Below are 12,636 nucleotides of genomic sequence, written 5' to 3'. Positions count from 1 at the left end.
GTGAAGCCCTCCCTCAGTTCTTGGGGAGTAGTCTTGCCCAGGGGCAGAAATGCCCTCATGGACACATGGAGCCTGCTAACCAAAATTCGAGACCTTCCTGGGTGCAACGCTGCCACTTTTTGGGTTGCTGAACCATGGGGACTAGAATCTTAGTTTTTACAGAAAGCAAGATCCAGCCTCCGGGAATCGCTTCTACTCCAAATTCTGCTGATGGGACACAGATGTTGGTGGGTTTGCTTCCGAGATTCTCTCTCTCTACCCCCTCCCTCCCACTATACACACACTCTCTCTCTACCCATCCATCCATCCACCCATATCTGTCTGTCTATCTGTCTATCTATGAGTTGCCTGACAGCCAAAGACCTCAGATGGGCATGGAAAACCAGCTTTTAACCCCCTCTTTGTTTCTATTTTTTCAACAAGGTGCCCTCTCTCACCAATGCTAGAACTCCCGGGGCCCGAACCCGGCAATCCAGGGATGCCCCCTTGTCCGTTGGCTCCGTTGGGTCCAAACCCTCCAGGGCCACTGATCCCTGGCCCGACTCCGTTGGGACCGAAGCTTGGAAGCCCCGGAAAGGTGCCAGGGAAGCCCGGAATGACGGGAAGACCTTCGATGCACAACCAACGGTATTCATCTGTGAGAAATAAAAGACAGATCAGACAGATCGTCTCCCTTACTGGTAGCGTCCGACCTCCCAGCTTATTGGCCTGGAATCCCATCCCTGGTCATGGCCAACACTATTTTGGTCATTACTCACCTGACCCCCGTACTGGACACATCTCTGGAGTTTGTGCAATGGCCCAACAGCGCCCAGAGTCACAGCAGCATTGCATCCTGGTGTATTGGCCAGGAAGTTCCCCTGCGCACCGTCCACCAATCAGCGCCGAGAAGCAGGTGCCGATACGCTGGTCTGCAGGCAGAAGAGACACAGAGGTAAGACAGGAAGTGGACGGAGGGGAGGGGGCGGGTGTTACAGGTGGTCCTCGACTTAGTGTCACTTATGTTGCTAAGTGAGACCTTTGCTAAGGGAGGAACTTTGTCCCACTCTACGACTTTGCTTGCCACTGTTAAGGGAACCGCTGCTGCCATTCAGTTAGTGACATGGTTGTTAAGTGAATCGGGCTTCCTGCATGGACTTGGCTTGTCGGAAGGTGGTAGAAGGAGGGGAATCACATGAGTTCGCGGAGCACTGCGACCATCATAAATACGAGTCTTTTGTTGCCAAGCATTTGCATTGAATCAGAGAGAGAAGAGATGGACTGCCATTTGTCAAAATAGTGCAGGCAGGGTCTCCAGCTAGATCGGGGGGGTTGGACTAGATGACCTACAGGGTCCATTCCAACTCTGTTATTCCATTCCATTCCATTCTATTGACATATCCCCCAACTATCTTAATTTGTGTATGGTTTGAATGGATTGTGTGATTATTTTACTATAAGGGTTTTAAAATTGTTTTTTTAAATATTGGATTTGTAGACTGTTTATTATTGTTGTGAGCTGTCCCGAGTCTTTGGAGAGGGGCAGCATACAAATCTAATAAATTATCATTATCATTATCATTATCATTATCATTATCATTATCATTATCATTATCATTATCATTATCATTATCATTATCATTATCATTATCATTATCATTATCATTATCATCATCATCATCATCATAATCATCATAATCATCATTATTATTATTATTATTATTATTATTATTATTATTATTATGTCAATACAACACAGCAAACGAGATCACTATGCTGGATTTCATATTTCATCACCAGTCGGGCGCTTCCCAAGCACCTAGGAGTGCGTGATGTAGTGGCGAATTATGTTTGCCGATCCCAGTAAAGCGGCCTTTTGCAATTGACAGATGGAGATTTTGTCAATTCCAATGGTTTTCAAATGTCCGCTGAGATCCTTTGGCACTGTGCCCAGCGTGCCAAGTACCACTGGGACCACTTTCACTAGCTTATGCCAGTCGTTTTTTTAATTATAATTATAATTATAATTATAATTATAACTATAACTATAACTATAACTATAACTATAACTATAACTATAATTATGTCAATACAACACAGCAAACGAGATCACTATGCTGGATTTAATATTTCATCACCAGTTGGGCGCTTCCCAAGCACCTAGGACTGTGTGATGTAGTGGCGAATTATGTTTGCCGATCCCAGTAAAGTATCCTTTTGCAATTGACAGATGGAGATTTTGTCAATTCCAATGGTTTTGTCTGCTGAGATCCTTTATTATATTAATTATATTTTATGTATATAATTATATATATATAATGATATTATATTTATTATATTAATTATTATTATTATTATTATTATTATTATTATTATTATTATTATTATTATTATTTTATTCCATTCTATTTCCTATTCTATTCTATTCCATTCTATTCTACGAAGGTCACCCAGAAAGCAATGCACCACATTTTCTTTTCCCAGCCTACAGTAATGGTACAAATACAAAACTTTAGATATACATTATTTGAACTGTCAGGAGTGCGTGTGTAAATTTTGCATTTCTTCAGACAGAGAGCGCAGCTGCAACAGTGTTTTGAAATGGCGTCTGTAAGTGATGTACATTACAAGCAGCGTGCCTTCATTGACTTTCTCACTGCGGAGAAATAAACTATTGGGAACATTCACAAATGTTTGTGTACAGTTTATGGAGAATCTGCACTTGACAGAAGTACGGTTAGCCACTGGGCACAGAGGGTGGGGCCATTAGAGGTGATTCGCACAGTGTAGAATTGGCTTCGTGACCAGAACAAGGAGTGGTACTGGCAGGGCATACACGCCCTTGTGTCTCGCTGGAGGAAGGCCATAGAACGGGACAGAGTTTACATGAAAAAATAGGGACTGTAGAAGAAACATAATTCTTTCTTGTGTGTAAGTTTCACTGGGTTCAATAAATAATTGTTGAAGGAAAAAAATGTGGTGCATTACATTCCGGGTGAACCTCATATTTAAGAAATAGGCAGAGCTGGGTATAAACCCCAGCAGCTGTTTCTACGCTTTTAAATAACTCCTTTATATGATTTCCTGCATGCAACGGGCGAAAATCACCTGGGGTTTACCAGGAAAGGCTTCGCTCCTGTTGGAAAAATTGACTATTTCTCCAGCTCCTAATCAGGACCAGAAAATTATGTTTGGTCCGGGAAAGTTGAAGGATGCTCAGAGGCTTTGCTATCGGAGGTAACAAAAGACCCTTTCAGGAGGAGAAACGTCACCCCAAAAAAGCTTTTCAAGCACGGCCAGAAAAAATATTGTCCATCGCAGTGAGCGGCAGCACATTTACGGCACATGTTCGCTCCAGGGAACCAGCCGGTGGCATGACGTCGTCCGGTCGGCGACGCCAAGGCCTCCTTGGGGAAGCTTTTGGTTATTTTTAAAACCTGGCTTGCCTAATTAAATCTGCCCAGCGTTGCTAAACGTTTTGGCAGCCGGGAAAAGGTTTTCAGGGTCCAGATGCTTATATGATCTGCCCCCACCCCATCCTCGCTCCCAGATCATAATTCTTCCTCTCCTGCCCCTTTGCTCAGACAAAGCGAGACAGAGAAAGAGAGAAAGAGGGAACAGGAGAGAAAGAAAGTGGGGAAGAACACACACACACACACACAACGAGAGACAAAAAGGAATAGAGAAAGTGGGAAAGAGAAAGAGAGAGGTGGGATAGAGAAACACAGAGAGAAGGATAGAGAGAGAGAGAAAAGGAAAGAGGGAAAGGAAAAGAGAAATAGAGAGAGGAGAGAAAGAGTGAAAGAAAAGAAAAAACAGAGAGAGGGAGAGAGAGAGAAAGAAAAAGAAAGAGTGAAAGAAATAAAGACAGGGATAAAGGAAAGAGCGGAAGAGAAAGAGAGGGATGGCGAGAAAAAGGGAAAGAGGTGGGATAGAGACAGAGAGAGGGATAGCTAGAAAGAAAAAAGAGAAAGAGAAAAGAGAGAGGGAAAGAAAAAAGGGAAAGAAATAGAGAGTGATAGTGAGACAGTGCACACACAGCTTCAGTTGTCATGCATGTGTGAGCACGCTAGCGCGCATGTCTGTGCACATTTGCAGTGTGTTTTTGCATCTAAGAATGCATTGAAATCTCAAAAAAGGGATGCGCGCAAGAGAGAAAGGATCAGGATCAAATAAATAATCATGATCAAATAAACCAACTTTATCTCCCTTCCTTTTACTTCTGACAAGGCCTTTAATAATAATAATAATAATAATAATAATAATAATAATAATAATAATAATAATAATAAATTAATTAATAATTTATTAGATTTGTATGCCACCCCTCTCCGAAGACTCGGGGCAGCTCTCCAGACATCTGCTGGAATTCATTGCATACGTGGGGTACATCACCCCCAGTTCAGTCTGACGGCAGGGTCTCAGGTCATGTCGTCAGGCACGGGGGAATTGAGATACAGTATTCCTTTTCCCCAGGCCTATACAATTTATGCATGGGTATATTTGTAGTATATGTTTGGTTTTTAATATGGGTTTTTAGTTATTTTAAATATTATTAATAATAATAATAATAATAATAATAATAATAATAATAATTTATTGGATTTGTATGCTGCTCCTCTCCGTAGACTCGGGGCGGCTAACAACAATGATAAAAACAACATGTGACAATCCAATAATAAAACAGCTAAAAACCCTTTATTATGAAACCAAACATACACACAAACATACCATGCATAACTTGTAATGGCCTAGGGGGAAGGAATATTTAAACTCCCCCATGCCTGGGCGATATAAATGAGTCTTGAGTAGTTTACAAAAGACAGGGGAGGGTGGGGGCAATTCTAATCTCTGGGGGGAGTTGGTTCCAGAGGGCCGGGGGCCGCCACAGAGAAGGCTTTTCCCCTGGGGTCCGCCAAACGACATTGTTTAGTCGACGGGACCCGGAGAAGGCCAACTCTGTGGGACCTTATCGGTCCCTGGGATTCGTGCAGTAGCAGGCGGTTCCGGAGGTAATCTGGTCCAATGCCATGTAGGGCTTTAAAGGTCATGACCAACACTTTGAATTGTGACCCGAAACTGACTGTTTTTATTATTGTTGTTAGCTGCCCCAAGTCTACGGAGAGGGGCGGCATACAAATCTAATAAACAAACAAACAAACAAATAAATTAAATTGTAGACTTAAACAATGTTGCCTTTCAATGATTAAATAGCCTAGACAGTGGCCACGGAAGTAGCACGCGGAGCTATATGTATCTGTATAGTGTGGAGGACAGAAGGAAAAGGGGGGGACATGATCAAAACATTTAAATATGTCAAAGGGTTAAATAAGGTCCAGGAGGGAAGTGTTTTTAATAGGAAAGTGAACCCAAGAACAAGTGGGACACAATCTGAAGTTAGTTGGGGGAAAGATCAAAAGCAACGTGAGAAAATATTATTTTACTGAAAGAGTAGTAGATCCTTGGAACAAACTTCCAGCAGACGTGGTTGGTCAATCCACAGGAACTGAATGTAAACATGCCTGGGATAAACATAGATCCATCCTAAGATAAAAATACAGGAAAATAGTATCAAGCGGCAGACTAGATGGACCATGAGGTCTTTTTCTGCCCGTCAGTCTTCTATGTTTCTATATCTGCCGGCATGTGAGCCGTTGCCCTAGCTCAGCTCTGGTGTGCATGTGTGTGCGAGGCGAACTGATTTTAGGCTGGCACAGAGGCCCTGGGAGGGCATTTTTGGCTTCCAGAGAGCTTCCCAGGGGATGGAGGAGGATGTTTTTACCCTTCCCCGGCTCCAGGGAAGCCTTTGGAGACTGGGCGTGGGTGAAATACGAGCCTACTGGGGCCCACCAGAAATTGGGAAACAGACCATTTCTTGCCTCCAGAGGGCTTCCAGGGGATAGAGGAAGACGTTTTTGCCGCCCTCCCCGGGGCATTGAATTATGGGGTGTGGGCACTCACGCATGTACAATAGTGCACACACATGCTCTTGTCGGCACCCAAGGGAAAAAATGGGTTCACCATCACTGGCCTAGGATATTGGTATCTGAACACAGATCTTTTTTAACCTGTTGATTCATATTTTATTGCGTTTTTATTACTGTTTTTTTATTGTTTGTATTGGCAGTTCTCTGTTAGCAAATACCTCAGAAGAGAAGGATTTAGGGGTAGTGATTTCTGACAGTCTCAAAATGGTGGTGAACAGTGAGGCCAGGCGGTAGGGAAAGCAAGTAGGATGCTTGGCTGCATAGCTAGAGGTATAACAAGCAGGAAGAGGTTGTGATCCCGCTATATAGAGCGCTAGTGAGACCACATTTGGAATACTGTGTTCAGTTCTGGAGACCTCACCTACAAAAAGATATTGATCAAATTGAACGGGTCCAAAGACGGGCTACAAGAATGGTGGACAGGTCTTAAGCATAAGACGTATCAGGAAAGACTTAATGAACTCAATCTGTTAGAGTCTGGAGGACAGAAGGAAAAGGGGGAACATGATCAAAACATTTAAACATGTTAAAGGGTTAAATAAGTTCCAAGAGGGAAGTGCTTTTAATAGGAAAGTGAAGACAAGGACAATAGGACACAATCTGAAGTTAGTTGGAGGGAAAGATCAAAAGCAACATGAGAAAATATTATTTTACTGAAAGAGTAGTAGATCCTTGGAACAAACTTCCAGCAGACGTGGTAGATAAATCCACAGTAACTGAATTTAAACATGCCTGGGATAAACATAGATCCATCCTAAGATAAAATACAGAAAATAGTATAAGGGCAGACTAGATGGACCATGAGGTCTTTTTCTGCCGTCAGACTTCTATCTTTTCTATGTTTCTATGTTTAATCTGAACAAAATGGTAATGCCTGTTGTAAGTCCACGCATGGTACGACATACGCTAAATTAATAAACTGATGGCTTTAAGCAGCCTGCAAGGATTTGAACTTTGGGACAGGTTGACTTCTGTCCCTCTCTCTCTCAAAAAAAGAAAGATATTTCACTCAATCTTAGCTGGGTGCTTCGATTGGGGGAAGGGAGAGGGAGGGTCTCCACATTGGAATCCAACCCAATAAGGCACCGTTTCAGAGTGGCTTATGGTCCTTGGGGGAGCAGCTGCAAGAAAAAAAAAAGAGTGGGGGGAGCGATTCCTGGCAGCCCAGCCAGAAAAATTACAAAGCAAGTGAGGAAGTCATTAGAAAAGGAATTTTCTGGTTAGGCCAAGCGGGCAGGGGGACAGAGAAGGCATTGAGCCAAGATCCCCCCACCCACCCACTCCCATTAGCAATGAGGAAGGACAGAAGGTTCATTTGCAAAGGATTAACTGAGGCTCCCTCAACCTCCCCTCCCCCAAAACCCCTCGGCTCCTTCTGCATTATTAGAACTGTGGATTTACCAACCATGTCTGCTGGGAGTTTGTTCCAAGCATCTACTACTCTTTCAGTAAAATAATATTTTCTCATGTTACTTGTAATCTTTCCCCCAACTAATCACTAGGGATTTTAGATAGTTATATAATTTTAATTTAATTGGTTTTAATATTATTGTAGCCTACTGATTTGTATATGTTGTAAGCTGCCCCCGAATCCTTGGAGAGAGGTGGCATAGAAATCCAAGAAAGAAAGAAAGAAAGAAGAAGAAAGAAAGAAAGAAAAGAGGGGAGGGAGGAGAGGAAGGAAGAGGGAGAAAATGGGAAGGGAAATGAGAAATGGAGGAGCAGGAGAGAAAAAAATGAAGAAAAAAGAGAAGGAAGGAGGAGAATAGAGGAAAGAAAAGAAAGGGTAGAAAGAAAAGGGCATGAAGGAAGGAGATAGGAAAAGAAAGGGGAGAGAATAGCAACAGCATTTAGACTTATCTACTGCTTCATAGTGCTTTTACAGCCCTCTCTAAGCGAGTTCACAGAATCAGCCTCTTGCCCCCAACAATCTGGGTCCTTATTTTACCCACCTCGGAAGGGAGGGAGGGAGGAAGGAAGGAAGGAAGGACAAAGTGAGAGGAAAGAGGGAGGGAAGGAAGGACAAAGTGAGAGGGAGGGGAGGGGGAGGGAGGAAGGAAGGACAAAGTGAGAGGGAGGGAGGGAGGAAGGAAGGAAGGACAAAGTGAGAGGAAAGAGGGAGGAAGGAAGGACAAAGTGAGAGGGAGGGAGGGAGGAAGGAAGGACAAAGTGAGAGGGAGGGAGGGGAGGAAGGAAGGAAGGACAAAGTGAGAGGAAGAGGGAGGGAGGGGAGGAAGGAAGGACAAAGTGAGAGGGAGGGAGGAAGGAAGGAAGGACAAAGTGAGAGGAAAGAGGGAGGAAGGAAGGAAGGAAGGACAAAGTGAGAGGGAGGGAGGGAGGGAGGAAGGAAGGACAAAGTGAGAGGAAAGAGGGAGGAAGGAAGGAAGGAAGGAAGGAAGGACAAAGTGAGAGGGAGGGAGCGGGAGGGAGGAAGGACAAAGTGAGAGGAAAGAGGGAGGAAGGAAGGAAGGAAGGAAGGAAAAAGTGAGAGGGAGGGCGGAGAGAGGAAGGAAGGACAAAGTGAGAGGAAAGAGGGAGGAAGGAAGGAAGGAAGGAAGGACAAAGTGAGAGGGAGGGAGGGGAGGGAGGAAGGACAAAGTGAGAGGAAAGAGGGAGAGAGGACGAAAGGAAGGAAGGAAAAAATGAACGAGGAAAGAGGGGAGGAGGGAGGGAGAGAGAAGAGGGGAGGGAGGGAGGGTGAGAGGATGCAAGCAAGCTTGAATGGTGACTAAACAGGGCAGTCACATAAACGAAACTACCTGAGTGGTATTTTAAAGGAGTAAATTGACAGCCGTTCCTCAACTACCCCTACCAGGACATTCTGGGCCACATTCTTGGCTTTCTACGGCAGCCCCTACAGAGGTGGGGATTGCAGAAATCCATTCTCAGGAAGTGACCAAGGCCTTGACTGACCATGAGCAGTGCCCCTCGCTCCCCCACAAGCAAACATCTACTGACCAGTTCCCAAAGCGGCTGGGGCTACCAACCATCGTATTCATAGTGAGAACTTCCTGCAAAGAGGCAAGACAGGAAATCCTCGACTTACAACCGCAGCCTCTGTTGCTAAACGAGACCATTGCTAAGCGGATTTTGCCTCGTTTTACCACCTTTCCTTGCCACAGATGTTAAGTGAATCCCTGCATTTGTTAACTTAGAAGCTCCAGCTTCCCCATCGACTTTGCTCGTCAAAAGGGGATTGTGAGTCAGTGGCCAAGTGTCCACATTTCAACCACGTGAGGATGCCGCAACTGTTGTATGTATGAAAAAAGAACCCAAGTCAAAGGACTCCCTGCCCTCCCTGCCCTCTGTGCCCTTGGGACTCCTTGCCACTTGGAAAAGCAGGGCCGGCCCAGACCGTATTAGTGTCATGCTTACCCATACAACGGGATCCATCCGGGCTGGTCATAAACCCTCGTGGGCAGGCGCACACGTAGCTGCCCACCGTGTTCGTACACTCGCCCCCCGTTGCACACACCGGGCGTGCTGCTGCACTCGTCGGCATCTGGGGGAGGGGGAAGGGGGGGGTTAATCGGTGGCCATCTAATCCGATTCATTCAAGTAAGTCACCTCCCTTCCCCCCTGGAAAGAGCTGACCACTCAGGGACAATCCGCCTTGGAGACCGGAGCCTAAGAGCCCTATCAATCCTAGGTCTAGAAAGCTTAGAACGCCGCCGCCTAAAACACGATCTAAGTATTGCCCACAAAATCATATGCTGCAACGTCCTGCCTGTCAATGACTACTTCAGCTTCAACCGCAACAACACAAGAGCACACAACAGATTCAAACTTAATATTAATCGCTCCAAGCTTGACTGTAAAAAATATGACTTTAGCAATTGAGTTGTTGAAACGTGGAACTCATTACTGGACTCAATAGTGTCAACTCCTAACCCCTAACATTTCTCCCTTTGACTATGCACGATTGACCTCTCCAGGTTCCTAAGAGGCCAGTAAGGGGCGTACATAAGTGCACTAGTGTGCCTTTCGTCCCCTGTTCAATTGTCTCTCCTTATCTCATATATCATATATCTTTTCTTCTCATATATCTTCTCCTCTACTTTTATATCTTTTCTTTATATATAATATTTCCTGTCTATCCTCTTCAATATGTATTGTGTATTGGACAAAATAAATAAATAAACAAACAAACAAACAAACAAATAAACCCGCCCCGATGAAAGAAGGAATTGATTTCATTTAGCGTAAAGCTTTGCAGATGCTGATATACCAATTTGGTCTAAATAAAGCATCCACAAATATATCTGTATAGTTACATCTAAGAATTGTCCTAAAGATACGAGTTCCAGGTATACAGCAATCCCTCGCTACTTCGCGGTTCATCTTTTGCGGATTCGCTACTTCACGGGTTTTCAAAGGGGGCTCAAATCCATTAAATCCATTGAAAATTTTAAATCCATTAAAAATTCATAAAATTCTTCTGCAGTGCTACTGCACTCTATTAAAGAAACTGGTAGGATATCACATGCAGTTCCATCTGAGAAACATTATAGAATGACTGTTTAATGCAAAGGGTGAATTTTAAAAGTCCAAATACTCATTAAATACATAAAAAATATCTTTCCTCTACTTTGCGGAAATTCGTTTTTCACGGGTGGTCTTGGAACGCATTCCCCAGCAAAAAACGAGGGATTACTGTAGTTATAAATAAAGAAACAGTAGCTTTCATCATTTCCAGAAAGTATAAAATTTATTTAAAACTACTACAAACTACTAAGCTTTCGTCAGTCCCTCTGATGAAGTCAGTAGGGGCTGATGAAAGCTTAGTAGCTTTTACTAGTTTTAAATAAATTTTATATGTTCCATAGATCGTGAGGGCTACTGCTTCTTTATTTGTAGTTACATCTATACAGTGATACCTCATCTTACAAACCCCTTGTCATACAAATTTTCGAGATACAAACCCGGGGTTTAAGATTTTTTTGCCTCTTCTTACAAACTATTTTCACCTTACAAACCCACCGCCACCACTGGGATGCCCCACCTCCAGACTTTCATTGCCAATGAAGCACCCGTTTTTGCGCTGCTGGGATTTCCCTGAGGCTCCCCTCCATGGGAAACCTCACCTCCGGACTTCCATGTTTTTGTGATGCTGCAGGGGAATTCCCAGCAGGGGAATCCCAGCAGCGCAAAAACGGGTGCTTTGCTGGCAACGGAATTCTGGAGGTGGGGTTTCCCAGCGAGGGGAGCCTCAGTGAAATCACAGTATCGCAAAAACACAGAGGTCCAGAGGTGGGGTTTCCCATGGAGGGGAGCCTCAGGGAAATCCCAGCAGCACAAAAACGGGTGCTTCGGCTGGCAAAAGGGGTGAATTTTGGGCTTGCATGCATTAATCACTTTTCCATTGATTCCTATGGGAAACATTGTTTCGTCTTACAAACTTTTCACCTTAAGAACCTCATCCCGGAACCAATTAAGTTTGTAAGACGAGGTATCACTGTATTGATATTTTGGGCAAAATGCTCTCCATGGAGAACCCTATTTGATTTCACTTCCCCCACCCCACCCCAAGCCCACCTGAGTCTCCTCACCTTCACACTTGTGGTTGGTCTCGCTCTGCTTGTGACCCGCCGGGCACTTGCATTCGTAGGAGCCCACGGTGTTGAGGCAGTTCCCCCCTTGGCACAATCCGGGGATGGCTTGGCACTCATCCACATCTATGGGGAGAGAAAGCAAGGACCCCCAACATTGAGTGAGCCCACCTCCCCAGGAGAGGAGAGAAAAGGGCCTCGGAGGGCAGTCACGCCATTCAGAAACCACTTCAATCCCTTGTCCCCAAAAGTGCTTTTTCGGGTGGTAACTGGACTTTCTGTTTTTTCTTTGAAGATATTTCGTTTCTCATCCAAGAAGTTTCTCAAGTTCTGACTGATTCATGGGGAATGGAAGGATTTATACCCCTTGCAGACCGTTGTAACTTCCAACAATCCCTAAGTCACCAGTAGTAAGGCTTAGGATCAGGCAGGGGTTCCTCGTTACCAGTGCAGTTGCGTGCATAGCTCCAGGTGACTCGGGGGTGTATGCACATGTCCACGTGAGATTTGACTTTTGGGCATGCGCAGGAAGCCAAATCTCGCGTGAGGATTCACATGTGAGATTTCGCCGATTTTGGGCATTTTTTTGCTGTGCGGAAGCAAAAGAAATCCCCAAAATTGGCGAAATCTCTCACATGAGAGCATCCTCACGTGAGATTTGGCTTCTTATGCATGCACACCTGCCCACCAGTCACTCAGAGCTGCACACGCAGCTCCATTTTGATGCCGTCAAGTCCACCGGTTGTAACCCAATACTGCTTAGGATTACTTATTCACCATTTGTTGTGGTTAGCTCTGGCCCAGCTCCTGCCCCAAGGACTGTGGATGTGGGGGAGACATCCACATGCTGCAGGCCTGTTTTGCCCCCGGTGGAATCTGCTGATGAGGGCTCCTCTGACCAAGAAGACATGAGTGACAGGGAGGAGGAGAGTGTGGCAGACAGCTCAGAAGGAGATCAATTATCTAGCTCCTCCTTGGATTCAGAACAAGAGTTAATGATACAGCCACGCATGAGGAGAGCGATGCATAGGCAACAGCAACTGAGAGATTATTATCAAAGAAAATGAGGCCACCTGTGGTTGGGTGGGGCTGTGGTCATTAGTGAGGCTGCTATAAAGAGC

At 44.7% G+C, this 12,636-nt stretch overlaps 1 protein-coding gene across 1 annotated transcript in view; it reads right to left on the bottom strand.

Annotated features, from left to right (window-relative positions):
* Positions 1–12,636, bottom strand: part of FBN3 (fibrillin 3) — a 193,268-nt gene that overhangs the window by 127,184 nt on the left and 53,448 nt on the right. The window contains 5 exon segments of the mRNA XM_070735596.1: positions 438–635; positions 759–911; positions 9,342–9,429; positions 9,431–9,468; positions 11,516–11,641. Coding sequence (XP_070591697.1) covers positions 438–635; positions 759–911; positions 9,342–9,429; positions 9,431–9,468; positions 11,516–11,641 — 603 coding nt within the window.

The sequence above is a fragment of the Erythrolamprus reginae genome, chromosome 1 (genome assembly GCF_031021105.1).
Source record: "Erythrolamprus reginae isolate rEryReg1 chromosome 1, rEryReg1.hap1, whole genome shotgun sequence".
Taxonomy (NCBI): domain Eukaryota; kingdom Metazoa; phylum Chordata; class Lepidosauria; order Squamata; family Dipsadidae; genus Erythrolamprus; species Erythrolamprus reginae.
The sequence above is the reverse complement of the archived record's forward strand: the minus strand, read 5'-3'. Positions and strand labels throughout refer to the sequence as shown.